General features: G+C 42.8%; 1 protein-coding gene across 1 annotated transcript in view; it reads left to right on the top strand.

Moving 5' to 3' along the window:
* The window catches only part of DNAH8 (dynein, axonemal, heavy chain 8), a 262,658-nt gene that overhangs the window by 97,199 nt on the left and 140,435 nt on the right, over positions 1–25,024 (top strand). The window contains exons 38-46 of the mRNA XM_015422004.1: positions 4,398–4,500; positions 13,546–13,650; positions 14,382–14,543; positions 16,172–16,396; positions 17,145–17,317; positions 17,569–17,747; positions 20,863–21,050; positions 22,528–22,614; positions 22,745–22,852. Of these exons, the coding sequence (XP_015277490.1) occupies positions 4,398–4,500; positions 13,546–13,650; positions 14,382–14,543; positions 16,172–16,396; positions 17,145–17,317; positions 17,569–17,747; positions 20,863–21,050; positions 22,528–22,614; positions 22,745–22,852 (1,330 nt within the window). The remainder of the gene's footprint in view (positions 1–4,397; positions 4,501–13,545; positions 13,651–14,381; positions 14,544–16,171; positions 16,397–17,144; positions 17,318–17,568; positions 17,748–20,862; positions 21,051–22,527; positions 22,615–22,744; positions 22,853–25,024) is intronic.

Genomic DNA, 25,024 nt, shown 5'->3' with positions numbered 1-25,024 from the left:
TTCCTTCTCCTTCTCCTTGTCTCTAGATGACATTCTTGGACTTAAATCCGAAGCTGCTCTTGTTCTTAAAAAAAAGTCTATTTTCCCTTTCCTCGCCTCCATTTTGCCGTGTGTTAAACTGGTTTTAAATCAAAGAACCAGTCTCATCAGCCTGACAAGTACATGAAGTTGAACAGATCTCCACCTTTTTCGCCCTTTCCCCTTTGATTTTAGTACTTAAAAAAGCAAGTTAAAGTTCAAATCCTCCTCAAAATGTCAGGCGCAAAGTCCTGCTGTTTCTGTCCCGTCTTTTCACTTCTTCAGATTTCCGGTACCTCTCTTTAATGTCCCCCGATCTTCTTCCGGTCCCCTTGCAACTCACCAGGCCTCTCTAGGCGATGTATTGATGGTCCTCTTCCTGTCGGAAGCTTTTCAGAGTAACCACAAGCATACAGTGCACGCGATAGCTTTCGTCAGTTTCGTTTTTGCTCACCACAGGAATGCATAACAATGTTATTTTTTTAGCTTTTAAAGGATTATTTCCAATCTTTTTTCTTCCAAAAACAAAGAACCGGGATGTTAATCTTGTTATCCGCTTAACCGCTAAGCTCAAAAAAGTTCAACACCTCCAGACGGTAAGCGTTTGCAGTTTTTGTTATCTAGCGCGTTTATACTGGGGTACGCATTGCTTCTTTTTGCAAACTCACTGTTCTCCTTTCCCAAGAGATAGGCTGACGAAGAATTTATGCTGGTATTCCAGCTCGATCGGCTTCTGTAGAGATGTTCTGCATTCGCCTGCTTCGTAGGAGTTCAAGGAGTGAAATATGCCCCCTCTGGGACCTAATCACTCCTATCTCAACTTCTGCTTGGGCACCGCTGCATACTTGTCACCCCCCCCCGCTCTGGGGAGTGCTGCGTTGGGCTATAAACAGCCCAAGCTGTCAGAAGAAGCCGTCGCTCACCCCGCAGAGTTACGGGTTGCGTTAATCCTCCATCTTAGCTCGACCGGAACTCCTAGGCTCTTAACTGAGTCAGCAAGGGTCAGTTGTACTCCACTGAAAGTGAGAACAACAATGTCCTTGAAGACCTTATGCTTCCCAAACAGCATTACCTCTGTCTTGTCATGTGGATTAATATTATAAGTTTAGGCCCGTGTATGTAAATATGGTTTTAAAATTGTTTAAATATTCATTAATAATAATCAAAACTGAGTATTTTTAATCTGCAAAAAAAAAAAGAAATATGGCTGTGTTTTCTGAATCTGTAGATGTCTTGCATATTTTTAAAGATAGTAATTCACTTCAGATACTTATTCAATTGCCAAGGTTAGCTTATTGCTCAGTGTACAAATAACATTTGGCAGAAAAAGAAGGAATATTTATTTGCAATAAATCTAGGCTTTCACAAATCCATGGTTAATTTTTTACTACTTCTGGTTTTCAGTTACAAATTGTTTTAGAAGGAACAGGAAGAATTTGGGCTACAGCTCCATATGATTTTCTCTAACCGGCAAGACAAATGTTTAACTATAAACTGTCACATAGACTAGTGTCATTGGATGGGCCCAATATAAATTGTAAATCTAGACTTCTTAATCAGGATCATTTAACACTGACCTGGTACCCTAATCCTGAGGCTGCTGCGTGTAGCCACCATTAGGCTTGCAAGGTGCTCGCTAATGCTAATAGCAGGCAAACTCCCAGCAATTCTTTCCAATGCCACTGACAGTGATCTGGTTAGTGGGTGGAAGCAGACTGGCAAAAATGAGGGGGCGGTGATCTTTGTCACCATGTGATGATGACACTTCTGGTGCGAACCAGACTGGCATCACACTGGGACAACACTCTAGCACTTGCCCAGAAATTCTATGGGAACCATAGAGTTTTGAGGCATCTCCCTGATGCAATGCCAGCACTTTCAGGTTGCACCAGCAGTTACTTCATCACACGCAGTTACTTCATCACACAGCAGTTACTTCATCACACGCTGATGAAGATCACCCCCTATAGTAAGTACACATCACCCATCTCCTGCCAGTTGCTAGGCCATGCCTAGGCCATGCCTAGGCCATGCCTAGCAACCCTAGATACCCTCCTTACAGCTGCCACCTCCTACTTCTCAATGCTTTCCACTCCACCCTGTTACCCCCATCTGTCACTTTCTGTGCACCACACCACTTCTCACTGTCTGCACCACTGCTCAGAGCAGCTAAAACATCTTTCTGTCTGATTCCTCAGGTGTTTCAGAAGATAGCACCACAAGTCACACGTGCTCAAAAGACCTTCCCAAATACTTGTGCCTTGGAGAACCAGAGGGGAAGGAGCATCAGCAGCCTCTTGAGTTGGGGATGGGCAGTGGGGTGGGGCGGGGCAGTGGCAGCAGGTCAGAGGCTGCTTCCCCTCTAGGGCTGGTAAGTGTGAGCAGGAGCTCCTCTGCCCCCAGGTCATGTCTGCTGTTGCTCGAAGTGACAGGGGTAGCTCTAGGAATCACCGGGAACTCTATGGTTTTACTTCTGAGTTTTACTGTGCAGTTTCTGGTGATTCCTAGAACTACCCTTTGTCACTTCTTGTATCAACTTCCACTGAGTACATGAAGCTGTATTTTTAAAAAAATTCTTCCCAGGTATGCCACTGAAAAGGCCCTCTCTTATGTACCCACCAGACTATCTTCTTTGATTGATGGGACAGTCAAGAGGGCCTCTCCCTATGATCTTAGTTCCTGGGCAGGAGCATATGGGAGAAGATGGTCCTTCAGATACCCAATCTGAGGCTATGTAGGGCTTTAAAATCAACCACTTGACTTGGGCTCAGAAGCAGTTCACAAGCCAGTGTAATTGCTATAGTATTATAGTCACATGATCCTGGTAGCTGACCCCAACCAGGAGTCTAGCTGTGGCATTCTGCACTAGCTGCAGCCTTGGAACACTCTTCGAGGGTAGCCCCAAGTAGAGCACATTGCAGAAGTCCAATCTAGATGTAACTAAGGTATGGATCACTGTGGCTAGATCAGACTAAGCTATGAACAGGCACAACTGGTGCACCTACTGAAGCTGGGCAAAAGCACTCCAAAGCACAGAAACCACCTTATTTTCAAAGGTGACCACTATGTCCAGCAGCACTCCTAAACTACAAACCTGGCTTTTCAAGGGGGGAGCCTAACTCCATCCAAGAAAATCCAGTTTGCAGCCATGTGCTCTGTATTGCATAAATCTGGGCAATTACAGCTTATGTTTACTTGAAAAAAAATCTGGTTAATCAGGTTTAGTGGCGGTACTCACTCCGTGGATTGTGAAGAGCCACATTCACAATTACCATTAACCAAATAAGTCACATTTACTTCCATCCCTAGTGTGGGGCAGGCACCTTAGGGAGTGTGGTGGGGACTGCCTTATTGGCCGGTAAATGTGAGGGCACTTTCTCCCCTGTCTTCCCCTGCCAGCTCACAGTCCATTCAAGAAGCAGGGGCAGCCCCTCCTTTTCTGACAGTATGCCACCATGGGTAAAAATCAGCCCCTTCTCTCATGGTGTCGCCTGAAGTCAACAGCACAGAGTGTATTTCTTTAGTATGCCGGGTGGCAAGGCAGATGGGTAAGGAAGTGTGCAGATTCTTTAGTTAAACAACTTTATTTCTACAAGGCACAAACTTAGGGTAGCTACAAGACAGGCTCTAGGTACATCTAGGAAAATAAAGAAAACAAAAGTTACTAACTAGGTACTTAACTGTCCATGGCATATCTGGTCTTTATAAGTTGCATGATGTCCCCCAGTGCACCTGTAAGTATCCTTTAGCATAATTTGCCTCTATCATCAGTCATTGCAAGCAAACACATGCACCAGCAAGTGCTAATCTTCCAGAAAAGACAGACCCCAAACAAAGGAATGGGTTCCCATTTCAGACCCCTCCCCATGTGGACTCTGAGGGACTTAGCCAATCTGGATGCCAGCTCCTGGAGCTCGCCTGCCAGAATATTGACCTTCCAGTCAAGAAGCCCTAGCTCATCAAACAGTTAGCATGTTTTCCCTTTAGGTTGTAAATGGTGCTCTATCCACAGGAGTGCACCTTTTCCATACAGTGCCTGCTACAGGGACACCAGTGTATTCTTCCATTACAATAACTGTCACAGCATATCTTGCCCATCTGCCGCTCATCCCACAACAGGGAGGCTCTGGCAACAGGGAGGTTCCTCAGGCAGCAGTGTTTCAAGGTGGGAACTAATGCCAACCATAGTCCTCACCATATAAGAGTCTTATCTGCATTCCTGAAATGTAGGATGAGTGCCATATTGGGGAATGGTGCTTAGAAGAGCCACATCTGGCTCCCAAGCCTCTGTAAGGCATTGCAGCCTTAGTGTGATTAAAATACATACATTTTAAAATGGGGAAATATTTGTTTCTCTTAAATCTTTCTTTTTATTAAAGGTATTTGGAAAAGAAAAGATTGCTGTTTCCCAGATTCTTTTTTATCTCTGACCCTGCTCTTCTAGAGATACTTGGACAAGCTAGTGATTCACACACTATTCAGGTATGTTCCAAGTGGTACATCTGCAAAATTATGTGTACGAAATGAAGAACAAAGATGAAATCAGTAGAAATAAAGGTATGAAAGACACAGATAATCAGAGTTAATTTCTAATTTTTATCATTTGAGTGCATTAGTAAATGTCTTTCCAAGATGATCTTGTAATATAAAACTAATTTTTTTTACTCCAATAAAATCACTATTTTAAAATAAAAAAGATTTTAGTTGTATACATACCTAGTGTTCTGCTTTGCTTGTTTTGTTTTTAATCTGTAATGGGGAACTAAAATCTTTCGAAAAAACTCCAGTTAGCAAGCAGGTTTTGGATGCCATAACCACTTTAAAAAGGCACTGTAGAAAAGGGGTTAGATGGAAAGGGGGTCGGAGTTAGTTATTTTAGCTAAAGGACAAAGGTTAAATCTCCCTTGACAATAGATATTTTATCTCATTAGAACTATATTTAGGAGGGATTCAAGGAAAACTTGTGAATTAACTCCTGAATTATTTTGGGTCCACACTGGATTCCCTTTTCATTCAAAGGTATAACCAAAAAGGTTGAGAGAAAAGACAATGATCAAATATGGCTAAACACGCAGTGCTAATATAAAAATATTTAAAGATAGGTGGTATGCCATTTTGAACAAATGTTCTTTGACTCTTATGGTCTTACTGATAGCAACAGCAGCAGTAGAGAGCTCTAAATTGGAGCAAGAAATACAACAATTTAAGGATAAGATCCAAGGAACAACAGGAGAGACTGGGTTCATGGGGAAAGCACCTTGTTAGATAAAGAGATAGAAAAACAATTTTTACAACTGAAGGAACAACATTTATAATGTTTCAAATAGATCTCAATGATTATGAAGAAAATAAGGCACATAATAGGTCCTTAAATAAACAGAGTATTCCTAGTAGGAAATTAGTGTCTTTTGACACAACAATTGATACTAGTCCAGATAACAGTAGAAGCACTGCTTTAGAGGGAAGAACTTCAGGTGACTCGTATAATTCTTCATCCACTGGATCTATGCATTTTTCTTATGGGAGGAACTCAAGTAATTTTTTAGGGAAACCAGGCAAGGGACAGAGAATAAAGGAGCCCAGAATGGGGCACAAACAAAACTTTAAGAACCCACAAGTACTCAATATTTCAAATAATAACTTCTCTGAAATAGAATGATTGTGTTTGTTAAAGGACTTTTCTTTTGTCCCTCCACCCCATCAGGATCCTTTTAGATTGATGTCTGAAATACAACACGTTTCAAAAGATCAGACTTGCTGATTTTTTCAAAGATAGGAACACAGCTGATGATGCCTCAAAATATGTTGGATCTTCCAAAGGAAGTTTAGACAACTAGTAAGGGGCCAAAAGTTAAAATCATCAATAAGTATAGACGAAAGTACACACGTGTTTATTTTTTAAAAAGTTAAAAACCTTGTAGGGGCCTAAGTACAGCCTCATAATGTAATCAAATTCACAAAAGGAACCATATAAGACCTGACGTGTTTAGGCCCAAAAGGGCCTTCTGCAGAGATCAAATAGTACAGAGTACAACATAAAACAAAGCCCCTGATTTTCGTCGTGGTCTCTGTGCAGTCCCACACATGGGCTGGGTGCCTGCGCACAACCTCAACTGGAGAAACCTCTAGAGCTTTGCCTCAGAAACCTTTTGGCGGGCTCTCTTCCTGCCCTGGGGAGCAGGCCCCCCCCTCGGCCGCTGGGGGGGGGGGGGGGGGGGGGAGAGCTGCCTCCCACTCGGTTCTTTTTTGACTGCCTGCGAGTTCACACCTCATTCCTGTTGCTCTCCGTATTTTGCCTCAGCTGAGTATATTTGTTCGTCTGCCTTCCTCAGTCTTTGTTTCTTTGCTTCGCTCTTCTTTCCCCTTTATTTCTAAAAAACAAAACAAAAAAACCAGACCTTTTTTCTTCACTTTCTTTCTTTCTCTCCCCCCCCCCATTTGGAGGGTGGGGAAGAGAGAGTATGGGCAAAACAAAGTTTTTAAAAGTGTGTCGTAGTTGCCCAGCTAAGATACCTTCAAACGACAGTCACGATTTTTGCCTTCTTTGTCTGGGGGAATCCCATAGGGTCGATAGCTGCGTCCATTGCACTAGTTTTACTAGGCAAACTAGATGTAATAGGGAGGCTTGGCTTAGGGCTGTCCTTTTAGATGCAGCTTTGCACCCTACGATGTCTTCGTCCACTTCTCTTTCCTCTGTCCCTCAAAGATCAGATGGGGCTCCGAAGGCACCAAAAAGCTAAAACCTAAATGGCCTAAGGATAAGGCTTCGTCAAAATCGAAAGTCAAGCCCTCAACATTGGCTTCGACTTTGGCTGTCTATCCAGTCGTCATCGACTCCTGCTGTGACTGTTGTGTCCCACAAGTCCACTTTGCGGCCTCTGACACCACTGCCTACGCTCTCTTCAGCGTCGGGCCTTATTCCGTTGGGTCAGTCCACGAGATTGCCTCCCGACTTGTTGTCTCACCGGGACTCTCGATCTCCGTCTCCACACTCTCGTACCCCGATCCACGATTTGGAGGGCAGGGAGCATTCTGTCGGCCGCCGTTCTCGAACTCACTCTTGATATGATCGAAAGCGTCTCTTTTGTCGATCGTCGCCTTCCCCCTCGGGATCGCCTTCTGATGACCAATACTGGTCTCCTGATGAACTACATCGGCCTGCGTATTATCCTTACTACTAATCGAGGTCTCCTACTCCTCAGCGGCACCACTATGATCAGCTACGTCACTCTGAACGTACTGAGCATCGACATATTCCGTATCACGCCAGATGTTCTTGATCCGTGACTTCGACCCATTCTGTGGCTCCTGACCAGCCTCCTGAGCTCTCGAGACCTAGGGATGCCCCGAAGTGTTCTCCCTCAGAACCTCAACTTCATCCCCTTGCTGATGACCAGATACCGGCTGATCTCACACAACTGCTAAGATCGGCTTCTCCAATGTCAATCTCTGACAACTTGGACTTGGGAGACCTAGAACTCGATGTTCCACACATCGACGATGAGCCTCTGCGCTCGGGTTTTATTTCCCCCACTGAGGGCCCAAAAGCTTATTTGGAACTGGTGACCAGGATGGCCTTTGTGCTTCAAGTCCAGGGTTCCACTGAGTCCCCTGCTGTGACCAATGTTGTTCACAAACTGGTTCAGGCCAAACTCCTGCCTTCTACAGTCCTGCCTCTGCTGCCGGTCCACCTTTCTGCCCTTAAAGAGTCGTGGGTCCATCCGGCTTCGATTACCTCGGTCTCCAGATGATACGAAGCTCTCTATAAAGTCCAAGAGAACTCGGGGAAGTTTCTCTTCAGTCAGGCTTCGCCAAATTCGATGGTGGTACATTCTTCCTCGAAATCGAAGCAAGCTGCCTGCCACTTGACGCCTCCTGATCAAGAGGGTCACAAGATTGATGTTATCGTGAAGAAGATGTATTCCTTTGCCTCTATGAACCTTTGTATTGAGACCTACCTGTCATACCTGTTGGCTTATGCTTTTAATGTGGCTAATGCAGTACGTCCTGACTTGGAGTTTGTTCCTGAGGAACACCGTCCCTCGTTGTCAGGGGGTTTGTAAGAAATTTGTATGATCTCAAAACAGCAGATCAATTCAGACCGTCATGCTGTCACTTGCTCCTCAAAGGTCCTTGTCTCCTCCATCGCTCTCCATCATCACGCTTGGCTAAGAGGTACCTCTTTACAGCCTGATGTTCGATGGCGAGGGTCTCTTCCACTTCACCACTGATGGGGCCTTGAAAGCCATTGATGATAGTCGGAAGCAGGCTTGGAACCTGGGTGTCTCAACCTCGATGCATCGACATCGGTACTGTTCTTAGAAGCCCTGTTATGCAAGGCACCAGCCATCTTCAGCACCTACCTCCCAATGGAAAAAAAGGCCCTATGATTCCTGTCACTCAAATAGGGCACACCAACAGGCTCCTAAAAAAACCCAGCAGCCCAAGCAGTCCGTTTGACCACTTTGATCGCCTGCCATCTCCTCCGTCGTACACCCCTCCTGTCCGGACCCAACTCTTCCCCTTTCTGCCAACGTGGGAAGGAATTTCCACCGACTCCTGGGTCTTTACCATTCTACGGGTCAGGTACACCATATAGTTCCTTTCACCTCCCGACCAGTGTTCCCTCTAAGCTGAGTTAGTGTGAGCTAGCTCACAGTTTTTTAGCCTCCGGCTCACACATTTTTGTCTCAGCTCAGGAAGGATGGCTCCAGAACACACTAATTTATGCAGTAGCCAAATCACCTGCTCACAACTTTAATGCCGGTAGCTCACAAAGTAGAATTTTTGCTCACAGGACTCTACAGCTTAGAGGGAACATTGCTCCCGACCTACCTCACTTTGTCATCACCCCCCCCCGGATCCTCTCCTCCATCTCGAGATTTCCATGCTTCTGGCCAAGGGCGCCATCGAGGTTGTCCCGGAGGCGCAACGAACCCTAGGCTTCTACACCAAGTATTTCCTCGTACCGAAGAGGGATGGCGGCTTCAGGGCCATTATGGATCTTCGGGATCTGAATCGATATGTTCGATGCCAAAAGTTCCGAATGGTCACCTTACAGTCCATTCTTCCACTGATTCCCAAGGCTGTATGGCTAGCATCTGTCGATCTCCAGGACGCGTATTTTCACGTCACTATCCATACCCAACATTGAAAGTTCCTGCATTTTTCTGTTGGCAACGCACACTACCAAAACCGGGTCCTCCCGTTTGGACTCTGCACTGCCTCAAAGGTTTTTACCAAGCTGATGGCTGTGGTGGCTGCAGACCTCCATCGTCATGGGATTGTCCTGTATCCCTATATAGACAACTGGCTTCTCGTGGCCGCCATGCAAGACCAGCTCCTCCAAGATGTCCAAACGACCCTGTCTCTCCTTCGGGCCCTCGGGCTTTGTGTCAACCTACCCAAGTCATCTCTCCGACCTGTCCAGGTCCTTCAATTTCTGGGTGCCCGGCTCGATACCGATCTCAAAATCGCATTTCTCCTGAACTCAAGGGCCTCTGACATACTCTTGTTGGTCTCATAGTTCCAGACCTCTCCCCGGCAGTCTGCTCGGTCCGTCATGAGGCTCCTGGGGCACTTTGCATCTACTGTCTTCATCGTCCATCAGGCCAGGTTGAGGATGCATTCCCTCCAACTGTGGTTTCTCCATGCCTTCGACCCTTTCCATGGTCCATGGCACAAAATCCTGTCACTCCTACCCCTTGTCGTCTACTCCCTTGCCTGGTGGTCTCATCCTCAGCACCTGCTGTCCGGCATGCCCTTTCGGCATCCTCCTCCACAGGTGTTGATCTCCACCGACACATCCCTCTGGGGTTGGGGAGCCCAGTGTGGAATCCTTTCTGCACAGGGGACCTGGTCGCATAACAAGGCCACCCTTCATATCAGTGTCCTGGAACTGCGTGTGGTTCATCTCGCTCTCTGCTCTTTCCTCCGGGTGCTTCAAGGCCGAGTTGTTTGGGTTGCCCCCGACAACACTACCACCGTTTAGTACACAAACAAGCAGGGCAGGACTACCTCCCTTCGTCTTTGCCAGTCAGCCATCGATCTCTGGAGCTGGTGCTTCCGTCATTCCATCACGCTCTCCGCGATACACATTCCGGGCGTTCAAAACATCGATGCCGATCAATTGAGCTGCTCCCGCTCGTCAGACAATGAATGGTCCATCCCCCTTCGATACCTGAAACCTGTCTTTCTCGAGCTCAATCGCCCTGTAGTCGACGGCTTTGCAACTGCAGACAATGCCCGGTATCGCCTCTTTTTCAGCCGCAGTCTGCCATCTGTTCAGTTGCTGGGAGATGCCTTTCTCCACACCTGGAACCCTATTCTACTTCTTCCCTCTATTCCCCTTGATCTCCCGTGCCATTCAGAAGATTGTGGCTGATGCCACATTGTGCATCCTTGTCACTCCATGGTGGCTGCACCAAGTCTGGTTTCCGTACCTCCTTCATCTCTCCAACCAGACGTTCCGGCTGCTGCCTGTCATCCCCGATCTCCACTCTTGGGCTCAAGGAAGGATCCTGCACCCTGATCCAGGCTTCTTCAAATTGACGGCCTGTAAGATCCTGCACTAGACTTCCCGCCTGAAGTGTCTGAAGTCCTCCTGAATGCCAGGAAGCCCTCTACCCGTGCACCTTACCATTTGAAGTAGAAGAGGTTCCAGTCATATGCCTCTGATCATTCCTTCGATCCCATCCAGTCGTCTCTCCATGAGATTTTTTCCTACATCGTCTCATTAAAAAAATAATGGCCTTGCATACTCGTTGTTAAAGGTCCATTTAGCATCCATCTCCACCTACCATCCCTTGATACAGCGATCCACAGTCTTTTCCCACCATCTTACAAAGTCGTTCCTTAAAGGTCTCCTCCGGCTCTGTCCCCCTAGGAAGTCTTTGGTGCCTTCGTGGAGTCTGTCACTCGTTCTCACTCAACTTATGTCCAAGCCGTTCGAGCCCATGGCTACAGTCGATCTCAGGTTGCTCTCCTGGAAGACGGTGTTCCTTATAGCGATTACTACTGCATGTAGAGTAGGGGAACTAGCTGCGTTTCGGGCTGATCCCCCCTATACAATTTTTCATAGGGAGAAGGTTGTCCTTAGACCAGATCCTTCTTTCCTGCCTAAAGTCGTTTCTGCTTTTCACCTGTCCCAGTCGTCTGTCTTCCCTTCTTTCTTTCTGAATCTGACTGATGCTCCTCAGAGGGCCCTCCACTGCCTCTGTGTGCGCAGAGCACTCTCTTTTTATTTACATATGACTCAGCCTATATGTAAATCTCCTCGGCTGTTCCTTGCCTATGGCCCCCCTCATGTGGGGGAGCTAATTTCCTCTCAACGCTTGTCTAAATGGGTGACTTCCACCATAGTCTTTTGCTATGAGCTTGCATGTCAACCCGTTCCTACCTGTGTCACTGCCCATTCCACACGGGCGGTATCAACATCCACCACTTTCCTGGCTGGTGTTCTGCTAGAGGACATCTGTGCGGCTGCTACGTGGTCCTCAGCATCGACCTTCGTGACCCCCTACGCACTTGACATCGAAGCTCGACGGGATTCTGCATTCGGCCAGTCGCTGCTGCAATCTCTCTTCGCTTGACCCTGCTGCGTCCCCAGGTAGGACCCTTGGGTGCTTTTTCTCACTGATGACGCTGTGTCTTAACCAGTATTCTTTGTGTTTTTTGCAGCTGCCAGCTCCCTCCTCCAACTGGTTCAGCTCTTGTAATCACCCATGTGTGGGACTGCACAGAGACCACGATGAAGATAAACAGGTTGCTTACCTGTAACTGATGATCTTGGAGTGGTCATCTGTGCAGTACCACAATCCCACCCAGCCTTCCCGACTTCTGGCATCTCCTGTTCACCTTTCTTTGGCTTGATAGGACTTACCGGTAGCGGTCGAAGGAACTGAGTGGGAGGCGGCTCTCTCCCCCACTCCAGGCATGCGTAGTACATGCCTGTTCCCCAGGGTGGGAAGAGAGCCCACCAAAAGGTTTCTGAGGCAAAGCTCTAGAAGTTTCTCCGGTCGAGGTCGTGCGCAGGCGCCCAACCCATGTGTGGTACTGCACAGATGACCACTCGAAGATCATCAATTACAGATAAGCAACCTGTTTTTACACTTGTAAGGCAGTCAACAATTGATATAGGACCCAAACAGGAATGTTTCAATCTGGAATTGAATGACACAAAAAAAACATGTGAGGCCACATACAGAACAGAAACCTTTATTGGCATAACATAAGTAAACCAGGCAAGGAGACGTTTAAGGGGTAGTACAAGAACAACATCAACCAATATTCCCGATATTCCAAAATACAAGACAATCCTAACATGATTTACAAGAATTACAGAGTATTACTCTTGATTTCCATACGTAGGTCAAAAATTCAGCGACAGATAGTGTTATTGCTGGGCTCTGGTCTGCTAAAAAAAAATTTAAATCCTTGTCCAGAAAATCTCTCTGTGAGGCCACATATATTGGAGAACATAATATTGCCAATATGTACCTTTCAGTTTAGGTCCTAAGATTACAACTACAATCACCTTATCAGGTCCAGTGTAACTTCATCATTGGCCATGATAAGGTGATTGGACTTGTAATCTTAGAACCTAAAGTGGAATGTACATATTGCCAATATTACTTTCTCCCATATGTGATTCTTTTTGTGCATTTGTCATTTTGATTACATTATGAGGCTTTATTTGGGCCTCTACATGGTTTTAACTGTTTTTGAAATAAGCACATGTACTTTTGTATATATTTATTGATATTTTTATCTATTGGCCCCTTACTAGTTTTCTAAACTTCCTTTGAGGTTTCGGCTCCTGCTTGGTTGGTTTAGTTTCTCTTCCCCTTTTTTTGTAGGTCTACTTTTAACCCCCCCACACACACAAAAAATCTGAGAGTACTGGTTTTCCAGGAGCTTGTAGAGGAGTAAATTAAAGAACTTGAGATTTCAAGGTTTACCCTGTGGCACAATTTAACTACACTGGAACAGATTATGTTAAAAAGGCTCCATACCCATAAGGAAGTTATTTTTGGTTCCTGTATTTGGATCTATTTTGCACCTTTTATCCCATATTTATATATTCTGACATTTGTCCTGATATTAGGTATAGGTATATACAGAGCCATATGTGCTTTTATTGTGATTTTAATATTTCCTAGGCATAATTAAAATATATTTTATATTTTTATATTAGCACTGGATGTTTAGCCATATTCGTTTATTGTCTCCCCCCCCAAATCTTTTTGGTTACCTTTCCTGTATAGGGTTGGTTTCCCCCCCCCCTTTCGGTCTCACCTTCCCTTTTCGTTCAGACAAAATTTGATTGACTCTTGACCTGTGATACATACTGATGATTATTACAAATCTGGTGACTTCCCATGATGGGTATTCAGCTGAGATCAGATCATCTGTATGATCTGCACTGTTTTGGTTCTTAAATTCTGATTTCACACTCTTTAAAGAATTTGAGCCTGTTTGTGAAAATGTTCTGTCTAGACATTTCTGCTGGGGTTTTTTTTCTTTCAGCCACATCTGCCTGGTTTGTCAGACAACATAAATGAAGTGGAATTTCATCCCAAGGATTATGATCGCATAACTGCAGTCATATCAAGAGAAGGAGAAAAGATTCATGTAATATCTTAAATTTATAATCTAATTTTGTATTGAATTTTAACGTAAGTCCCTTTTTTTGCTCCCCCCAAGAAAATTGACTAAGTCAAAAAGAAATTCTATTGCCTTGCATCACAGGATAGAGGATAAGATGCTGTAATTGACTAAAAATAAGTCCCCTAGAGGTTCTCCAAAGTCTGAGTATGGGAATCTTCTGAAGGTTTTTGTTGTTCAGTCCCACAGTCAAGTCCGACTCTTCGTGACCCTATGGACCACATCACGTTAGGCCCTCCTGTCTTCTGTCATCCTCCAAAGTTTGCTTAATTTCATGTTTGTTGCATCAATAGCATCTCATCCTTTGCCGTCCCCTTCTTCTGTTACCTTCAGTCTTTCCAAGTATTAGGGTTTTCTCCAGTGAGTGCTCCCTTCTCATTTGGTGGCTAAAGTATTTGAGCTTCAGCTTCAGTATCTGGCCTTCCAGGAAATAGTCAGGGTTGATTTCTTTTAGGATTGAGTGATTTGATCTCCTTGCAGGTAGAATGGTATAAAAAAAATTAAAATTCAGCTAGCTGTGGTAGCCATTGAGAAGATAGTGTGAGGTGCAGTTCTAATCTATTTTGATTTGCTTTATTTAACTAGCTTTTAATATGTATTCTGGTTGTTCTCCTCCACAATTATATAGTGGTATTAAACATATTAGTTTTTTAAACCTATAAACTGATTTTTATGATTAACACAAATTTAATTTTTAGCTAGACGCTCCAGTAAATGCAAAGGGACCTGTAGAACTCTGGCTGATGGATCTGTTGAGAATGCAACAGTCTTCATTACACTGTGTAATTCGAGCAGCATTCTATCAGATTAGTGATCCAGGGTACCAGCTGCTGAACTTCCTTTACCATTTTCCAGCACAGGTGAGACATTCAAAAGCAGTCTGTAGTATAATTGTAATGGCAAGACAGAGATGGGCCTGCAGGCTGAAAAATGAACAAAACACTTGATGTGTGCACACTTTTCTGCACTGAGCCCTACACATTTACATACAGTCACTTTTAAATTCTCTTGATTACCAGTTAAATCAATTGCTTATTACTGGCTAGATTGTATTCAAGATAATTGTTTTCAGATGAAGATTAGTGTATGCTTGGTGACCAACATACCTTTTCTGTGATGTAATTGCTAAAGATGAGAGAAAGAAAGAGGGGAAAGGCCAATTAAATAATTTGTATTAGAACATATATCAGAACAACCAAGTGGTACATTTTTTCAATTTATGTGTGTACTAATAGTTGTTGTAGATTTTCCAGGCTGTATGGCCATGATCTTGGCATTGTAGGACCTGACTTTGCGCCAGAAGCTGTGACTGGCATCCTCAGAGGATGCCAGTCACAGCTGCTGGCAAAACGTCAGGTCCTACAATGCCAAGACCACGGCCATACAGCCCAGAAGGTCTACAACAACTGATGAACTCTGGCCATGAAAGCCTTCAACAACATATTGTGTACTAATAATCCAAAAGATTTTAGTTTAAGAAGACAATATGAAATAGATTACAATGTGGTCAACAGAAGTTACAGTTTCTCCCTGTGCTATTTGATGCCGTAACAATTGCAGTGACTGCACTTTCTCGCATGACAAAAGAAATACCTTAAAAAAATATCACAGCCATGGAAGCAGAATTGCCAGCCTTCAGGTGGGACCTGAAGATCTCCTGGCATTATGACTGATCTCCATACTATGGAGATAGTTCCCCTGGAGAAGATGGATGCTTTGGGTGGTTTGCTGTATCATATTATACCCTGCTGAGGTCCTTCCCCTCCCCATACTCTACCTTCCCCAGACTTGATCCCCAAATCTCCAGGAATTTCCCAACCTGGAGTTAGCAGCCCTATAAATTAGTGTTGTGACAAATGCAGCTCCTGTGATTTCATGTGCTCTGATACCTGAAGTATTGGTAAGAGAGCCTATAGTGATGAGTCATCCATTTATTTGTGAAAGTACAGTCTTCTTGTAATGGACGATGGGGCACTGGACCAGATGAAGCTTGATAAACATCTGCTGATGTGCCTGTCAAATTTTATCTAGGTTTTATAAGTTATTTTAGACAGTATTCAAAAAAATGGAGAGCTGCTTACCGGAAGCTTTCTGGCAAACACTCAAAATTGCTTCCTTGTATTTTTGAAGCGGGATCTGGGATGGGGGGGGGCTAGGATCATATTTATGCTATAATGGATTTACAGAAGAGTGGTATTTTTATATTATTAATGATGTCTGTACTTCATTGTCAGAATGCAGTAATAGAACAGCTAGATTTGGTTATGAATGTATCTGAGTATGATAGAGAAAATTACCTTTGAAACTCCCTGATTTATTTTCTACATACAAAAGAAAATCATAGCAAAAACTCAGTTGTTAATCACTCCAGTTAATCACTCTAAATTATAGTTTTAAACTATGAGCTGTTGGACCATTCATTATCTAAAGTGGAGTGCACTATAAATGTTCATATGCATTTCTGATTAGTTGTTTGTTAAATTTATAGGTAGGGTTGCTGGGAATTCAGATGCTATGGACACATGATTCAGAAGAAGCCTTGACCAATGCAAAAGATGACAGGAAAGTCATGTCAGTAACCAATCAGAAATTTTTGGATATTCTAAATACTCTTATTGGCCAGACTACTCATGATCTTTCCAAGTTTGACAGAGTGAAGTTTGAAACTCTTATTACCATTCATGTGCATCAGCGTGATATATTTGATGACTTGGTAAAGTATAAATATTAATTTTGAAACTTCTATCTATCATCTATCTATCATATCTGACCAATGGAATTGTCACAAGTCCCAATCAGCCAGTTAACCAGAAGGGAAATACACCTGTTCCTGTGTCTCTTTGATTGGTAGATCATTGCAGACCCCTAAGGTTGTAATAATAATGTAACAATCTTTGTCATTACAACCTTCCCTTCCCCCAGTTTATTTTAAACCGGTAGTTTTTTGGCTTCAGAAAAACCTTTAGACAGACTGTTCTCCCTCAAAGTGCATGGAGCAGTTGCTTCTTCTAAGTATTGCAGGCAGTTTGAAATATATATTGAAAAATGTCTCATAATACCACCCCTAGCATTTTATCAAGTTTTGTTATGTACTAGGAGAAGCCCCCCTCTCAGTGAAGCTATCAGCTAATGTACACAGAGAAAAAGCTTATGACAGAAACACTTTTTATCAAAAGCCTAGAGCAAATATTTTGTGACCTTTCCCCGGGTCTTCTAAGGGAACACAAGCTGCTCTGTAGTAACCAGTGAGCTACCTGTCGGAGGCCTCTGTTTAAAAGTAATAACTGTGATCCCTTCCTCTTTTAAATTTACCAGAACATGCATAAGACATTGTATCTATACATTGCATCTATACACAATACATTGTATCTATACATTTTTTGAATTATTCATGTGGTACATTGTTTCTATACATTTTTGAAATTATTCATGTGGTATTCCCCCCCCCCTCTCTTTTTAAGGTTAAAATGCATATCAGATCAGTGACTGATTTTGAATGGTTAAAGCAGAGCAGGTTTTATTTTAAGGAAGATCTGGATCAAACATTGGTATCTATTACTGATGTTGATTTTGTTTATCAAAATGAATTTCTGGGATGTACCGATCGTCTGGTCATAACACCTTTAACAGACAGGTAAGAAACAAATAATTTATTGACTAATACAGCCATACAGAGCACTCCAAACTGAGCGCCTCATCCATCTCTAATTGCTGCTTCTGAGTATTTTCCCAAGGATCAGGTTTAAGGTTTACATATATGCATCCTCTGCACTTGATGAAAGTTTGAACATTATTGGAATACCAAATGTCGTTGGATTAATGATATGTAAATATATTTCACATTTAAATGTTTTATATTATAATGATCTGAATTTACATTTACAGATGCTACATTACATTGGCTCAGGCTCTAGGAATGAACATGGGAGGAGCTCCAGCAGGACCTGCTGGAACTGGTAAAACAGAAACCACAAAAGACATGGGAAAAGCTTTGGGGAAATATGTGGTAGTGTTTAACTGTTCAGATCAAATGGATTTCAGAGGACTGGGCCGGATTTTCAAAGGTAAGACTTGGCTTGTCATGGACATTTTAAAAACATGAACCGTGAAATGAACAGTATTCAGTATAGCATACCTCCACAAATGTGCATTAGTAACTGTAGTTAATGGCAAGGTCAGAGCAAGCACAAACAAATTACCAGGGATGTACCTTGATTCTAATGAATGAATGAGGTATCAAACTAAAGCACAGAATAAGTCAAAGAAAAAAGAAGGAGGTAAATACGGTCTTCAGAATTTCTTTATCCATTTTCTGATTAGCTGGGATATCAGGAACCCTGGAGGTCAGAAAAATTGGCCCTCTTTTTAGTTTAGTTTTAGTGGTGTGATGGGATGGGATGCATTGTGCACATTCCTTCTGTTTAGAGTGAACTGCCAGCATAAGGGCAAAGGAATAGGAAGAAATGTCTGGTTGCTGAGAGGGGGCGCAGACTCTCAGAGAAGTAGACCACTACTACAAGTGTGTATATAAATGAAATGTGGGTATGAATGTGGTATGTATACATAGAATAGGTACACAAGGCATTATAAACCAAAAACATCACACAGTGCTTTACTTCCAAAATTGTGTTTGTGTTTTCCTTTTCAATATTTCTCAAATGAATAACTTATAACCTGAATGAAACTGGTATTTAAAACAAGTGATAATGTGACTGTCCATCAGTACTGAGAAATGAATTAAGGTTTATTTTGTGGCGTTTTAGTTCTAAAAATATGAAGTTGTACTCTAGAACATTCTTTCTTTTGAGACTGGCTTGCTGGAGTTGAAATTACCTAATAATGTTAAGGATGTCAGCTTGTCACAAGGAGCTTTTGGGAAATCAGTTTAGTGAGACGAAGCTAGCAAGAATTTTATGTATTGATTGCTTTTGTCAACTCATCATGTTGATTGAAAAGGAGCTGTTACCTTACAACCCAACTGGGCTTTCTGTGTATTTGAAAGCACACTAATTATTCCTTCCTGTAAGCTGCTCTCACTTCTCTGTCCTCCCAAGCTGGGTATTACAATAGCACTACCATATAAAGATTGTCTAAAGAAGCAAATCTAAGCACATTCACCTGGGATCAATTTCCATTGAATGGGATTAATTCTGAGTAAATTTGGCATAGGATTGGCCTGCCTGTATCAAATATGAGGGAAATCAATAAGATAAAAAGATGAAAATGTTGATGGTAGAGTTAGGTGAGAAACATAATAATAATTTATAACATTACATAAAATGCAGATGAGTGCAACATGATATTAAAATATATTGGAAGTGATGCTGCACTTCACTAAACTTTAATGGTATATAAATAATACTTGTTTTGTAATTAGAAATGTAATGGCCTGGTTATTATCATGGCTGCGGGAGAGTACATTGTTAAAAAGGTCATAACGTTGGTGCTTGTGCTTATAAGATAAGAGAGGGAGAATATTATAGTATAGTATCATTTATATAAGTATTGGGGGAACTTTTCATAACTGCAACATATATAGCAAGGCACTTCAGTCCAGATGAAAAACTGGAGGTTTATTTATTTTATTTATTTATGTAGTATAATTATTTAGCATAATTATATTCTACCTTTCTCCCTGGAAAGATCCAAAGTGGTTAACAGTACACAGAGAGAAAAAAACAACACAGAGAGAAAAAAACAACAATCCAAACAAGAAAAGGGCAGATCAAAAGGGGGACAGGAGAATGATGTAAGCTGCTTTAACCTCCATTGTGGAGAAAGACTGTACTTTTCCTCCTGGGGAACAATTGCTGCCCATCTCCAGGTGAGGGCTGGAGATCAGTCAGAATTACAGCTGCTCTCCAGATGGCAGAAATCAGTTCCCCTGGAGAAAATGGTGGACTCTGTGTCATTATACCCTGCTGAGGTGGCCACTGTATGACAGCCAGTGTGACATAGCAGTTAGCACTTCAGAGCAGGGTCTGCCAGACCCAGGTTCTTGCTGTGGAAGCTGAGTGGGTGATTTCGAACCAGTCACAGACTTTCAGCCACATAGTCCCTGCCAGTCAGTCAATTGGGCAGGAGGGGAGGGAGAGGGGTGGCTGGGTGGGTGGTTGCGCTCGGGGGCAGGGTTTGGTGGTGTCCCTGCCCACCTCCAGAATCCCCCCCAATCCCTCCACTGGAGCAAGGAGAAGACCTGGCAACCCTGAGAGAGAGATGCTTTTCATGCTTTAATGTTTTCAGCCTTGGGATCCTGAATTGAGTGGAAAGGTGGCACAGAAATGTTTTAAATAAATAAAAATAAAATATTCCAAATGGCCATTTTTGCATTTATTATTTGTATATTCAATTTATAAATCGCCTGTTCCCTACAATGTAAGGCTCTAGGTGATGTACAACTGTTAAAAACAAACATAAAAGTAAAAACTGAAAATCAGCTACATCATCTCAGATGGCATCAAACATTCCCTTGTTACCCTACTCTGGACTGTGTCGCTGTCATGGAGAAAGGTAAGGAGAGGGCTGAAGCGAAGATGGCAGAATTAAAAGAGAAAAGGAAGGAAGAGGGTGCTGGCTATGATGCAACCATTGCTGTCCTCAACCACAGGCCCTGCATTAAGTCCCGCAGGGCCCTGGTGGTATTAGGCAGAGAGTTCCACCAGGTCAGAGCCAGGGCTGAAAAAGCGCTGACTCTGGTTGAGAACAGCCAGATATCTTTAGGGCCAGGGACCACCAGTAGATTATTCTCAGCAGAGTGTAATGCTCTCCCATGGACATACCAGTATGCGCAATGCAGTGTTGAACTAAGTAGTGGGATGTAACAATCATAATTCATAGGTATTCTGACACAGGCCTTCTAAAGCTTTGGCCCTAGGGGAAGGTGATCTGGTTATGGTTTTCAGTGTGAAAGGTTTGGGAGCAGGTCAGCAATGTGTCCTATAAGTGTTTGAGAATAACACAACTGTCTAGCTATACATATGCTAACCATGGACAACACCAGGAGTATGCTAGAGGATGATTTGCTACCGTTTTCCTCCAAAGTCAATCCAGTACTCAGAAACAGCCTGTTTAGAGTTTCTTCTCGTAATCTTATCCTGGGGGGGAAAGGATGTCCAAATATTATAGGAAAATGAAAAAGAATGGGTTTAATCAGGAGAAAAAATTCTTTTCCCATTTTAGGTCTTGCACAGTCTGGTTCCTGGGGATGCTTTGATGAATTTAACAGAATTGAATTACCGGTGTTGTCAGTAGCAGCTCAACAAATTTATATAATTTTGACAGCAAGGAAAGAAAGGAAGAAGCAGTTCATATTTTCCGATGGAGATGTTGTAGATTTAAACCCAGAGTTTGGAATTTTTCTGACAATGGTAAAGTTATTAAGATAAGGTTATAAATGCTCTATTCTTGACAAGAGACAATCAATCATATATCTGTTACAAGGTGTACTTGAAAATAAATTATGTGTGTGATTAATTATGTCTACCATAGCAATATATTTGCAAACATATTTATATTTATTAACATTTCATCAGTATTAATTAATAATATTTTTTTCCAAAACAAAATCCAGATATTTTGGTAGAAGTGTGCCACATTTTTCTGTCCTAGGAATATTAAGAGTAGATAAAGCCATTTTTGTGAGTGGTTTGTTTTGTGAAGATAATGGCCATTCTTGCAGTATGACTGTATTTTTTTAGAAGGGCTTTCATTATTTATACTATGTGTATGGCTTCAGAATATTTACAATGAAGCATTGGGCTCCTGTCCAACTGGAATAAGTAGGCCAGTGCAGACATAACTGAGAATCTCTGTTAATGCTTATTCCTTCCCTTTCCTGAAACAAATTCTCCCTCCCTCCTTAAATAGGGCTAAGTGGGACCATTGATAACTACAGCTAGCATTAACCAGAATTCCTTAAAGCTAGTACTTGAAACTCAGTCCAGCCTATAATGTCAAAGCCTAGTTAAACAGAAACCTGTGATTAATATTAATGCTAACAAACTGGTTAACCATGATTAAGTGGGGTAAGGTAGTTTGCTGTATAGGAAGGAGAGGGGCTGGAGGAAAAAAAGTGTGAGTTCCTGAGGTTGGTTACCTATAACATATTGAGATCTTTTGTTGGTTTGCCTGGGCTGAACAGCAACTTATTCTTGCATTGAGGCAAAAGTTTTCTTCGTTTTCTTAGACAGCAGGAGGTCTATATCTGGGAACATTGCCCACTTCAACCAGTGATGGTCTTAGCCAACAGGCAACATGGGCAGCTGCTCTGGGCTTCATGCTGGGGGAGTGTGCAACAATGGCCCTTTCCCTTCCACAACCATTTGTGTTGCAACGATTCTGAACTTTTGACCAGGGCCCCAGAATCACTAAAGCCACTCTTGACTGCAGTCCACCGGAAGCAGAGACTCAGCAGTGAATACTGGGAGAGTCCCTGGACTACAGTTCCAGATACTTTGAAAAATATATGCCACTGGATTAAGGGATTAAATGGACTTCATAAATGATAATAATTGCCATGACCTGGATAGCCCAGGCATGCCCGATTTCATCAGATCTTGGAAGCTAAGCAGGGTTGACTCTGGCAAGTACTTGGATGGGAGACCTCCTTGGAATACCAGCAGTCGGGAGCCAGGGGCAGGGTTTATTCAGCCACCTCTTTGAATATCCTCCATGGCCCCAGTATCGGTCAGTCACCAGTGGTCGCCATGACTTCCAGGTGTGCACACACACATGCATATATACAAAAATACCCCCCAAATGTTCACAATTCACAATACTAAAACATGCAAGTTACTTCAAATACTCTGAATAAAACTCTGGTAAATCCTTTGTTATTTTTTGTAGAATCCAGGTTATGCTGGACGCCAGGAACTGCCAGAAAACCTGAAAATTCAATTTAGAACTGTTGCTATGATGGTTCCAGATAGACAGGTACAGTTTATCATTCTGTTGTAGAAAATCCATTAAATTTGGAATTATTATACAACATCGTTTGCTTTTTAAAAAACATCACTTCTCAAAATGTTCATGTAATTCTTAATATTGTACTATTCCATTTCAGATAATCATGAGAGTTAAACTTGCAAGCTGTGGCTTTATTGAAAATGTTATATTGGCTCAAAAATTCTTTGTTCTTTATAAGCTTTGTGAAGAGCAGCTTACTAAGCAGGTAACCTTGTAGCACTGTTGTATCTTTGTAGCAATGGACTATAGGGTGGGTCTGTAGGTAGAAAGGAGCAGCAACAACAGAATGGCTCAGATAAGCAAGTAAGTCAAAGACCTTTACAGGAACTCTTAGGATATCTCCTGACATGTTCTGGCCTATACGTATAAAAGAGCATTGCTTGCTTGGGTGTATTTGATCTCCCCACAATTCCCTTGTTTAATCAAAATTGCACAGTGATATCCTATAATCCCCAGATTCCAGATCCTTGTGCGTTTGAATCATGATACTACTACATTACCAATGGGCAAATCCCCCTGGGCTTGTCTCCCCATAACTGCTTCTTGTGAGCATTCCTGTCAAAGGCTTGAAAAAAGTTCAAGGGATTTTTTCAGTGCTCAACAAAGACAATAAACAAAACACTATTTGCATTACTCCCCTCTCTTGCTGTTTCCTCCTTTTTCAAAGCAACTAAACTTTTGCAAAGGGGGGGGAGAGAGATTCTCAACCACAATAGAGTCCCCTTTGGAGCCCATTTTTCTTACAATGACAATGTACATGCTAGGGATGATGGGAATTATAGGTTCCTTTGCCAAGAACTAGAGTGGGGTGATGATTAATGTGAGCCCCACTGTGAGTCCAGCCAGCTCCCTCTCTCTTTCCTTCCTCAGCCCCCCCCCCAGACATGGGGAGGTTCGCCCTGCCGCTTCTGGTCAGTTTCACTCCCCTCCCATCAGCTGTTGATCAGCTGTTAAACCTAACAGCTGATGGGGAGAATGAAACTGACCAGAATCAGCAGGGTGGCTTCCCTTTCCTTCCCCAGCCTCCCTGTAGCTTTGGGGGCAAGGCACACTGGGGGTGGGGTGGGATCTGGCATCCTCTGTGGGTGGGGCAGGGCTCATAGGTGGTGGGGCTCCGCCCCCAAATGCCCCACCATGGTTACGGGCATTTCGAAGGCTTAATGCAAAATTGAGTGAGGCTTTTTGTTGGGGTGAGTATTTTGTGTGTGTCTGGAAGTCATGGTTGGCTTCTGGTGACCCCTAGTGGGCTTGGATGTTTCAGAGATGGGGCTTGATTTTTCCTGCCTCTGCATCCCAGCCCTGGTATTCTTTGGAAGTCTCCCATCCAAGTACTTGCCAGGGTCAGCCCTGCTTTGCTTCCGAGATCTGACAAGATCGGACTTGCTTGTGCTATCCAGGTCAGGGTGGGTGAGGCTTTTTGAAATGGGGGTGTGGGTGCATATTAATTGCTCCTGAGTTTGACATATGTTGTCATCCCAAGATGTTACAGAGACCAAGTTTTGTGCTTTGTCTTTGACTAAATTTTTAACATACAATTTATGACATCTGAACACACTTGATAAATAAGGAGCTACTCTGACTTTTCATGCACACCACATATTTTGGGCTGCGTGTTCAGTAGCTATAGATAAGCACCTATAACTATATTTATTGAGAAGGAAGTAGTTGCTTACCCCCATTTTATCTCCCTGAAGATCAGCTCTGTACTTCAGAAAGAAGTACAGAACTCTGGAAAGTACACCACAGTTTGGGCAGCTAGCCTATTAACATGATTACTGGTTTCTTATTATTATCACTCTCTTTTGAGAGCATGAGTGATTGATAGATGACTTTCATGATGACTTTCATTTGTACTGCAGGAATGAGAATTGATCTCTACTATAATTTTACTACGAAGAACTGATATTGCAGATACATAATGTGGTGTTTTCTGACAATTGTGTTGCCAGCTTTTATTACTATGTGCCAATCTGTTTCCTGTGATGAGGCAACTTCTTTAGTGTCTATTTCTCAGTAATGATAATTTATTTCTTGATGCAGTTAAGTGTAACATGACGGTATGTCTTCAGCGTGCATCTTTATTAGTTCTCATATCTACATCATGCAAGGTATTGCTCATGAGATGGAACAAACCAAATCCAATCAATTTGGAGGAATAGATTTGTAATGCTTACATATGAGAAAATATTTGCATTAGCATTAAATCGTTTTAAAATAAAAAGTATTATAATTCCTTGATATATTTGATAGTTTACAATTCTCTTGATTTCCTAAAGATTCTCTGTTTTGCAATGTATAAATATGATGGATCAGCAGACATTTCTGAGCCTGTCATTATGGAAGCAATGTATCTAGAGGACTCCCAGAACTGATAAAC

Source organism: Gekko japonicus, unplaced genomic scaffold (assembly GCF_001447785.1).
Source record: "Gekko japonicus isolate JY-2015 unplaced genomic scaffold, Gekko_japonicus_V1.1 scaffold960, whole genome shotgun sequence".
In the NCBI taxonomy this organism is placed as follows: Eukaryota; Metazoa; Chordata; class Lepidosauria; order Squamata; family Gekkonidae; genus Gekko; species Gekko japonicus.
This window is presented reverse-complemented; position numbering and strand designations above follow the sequence as displayed.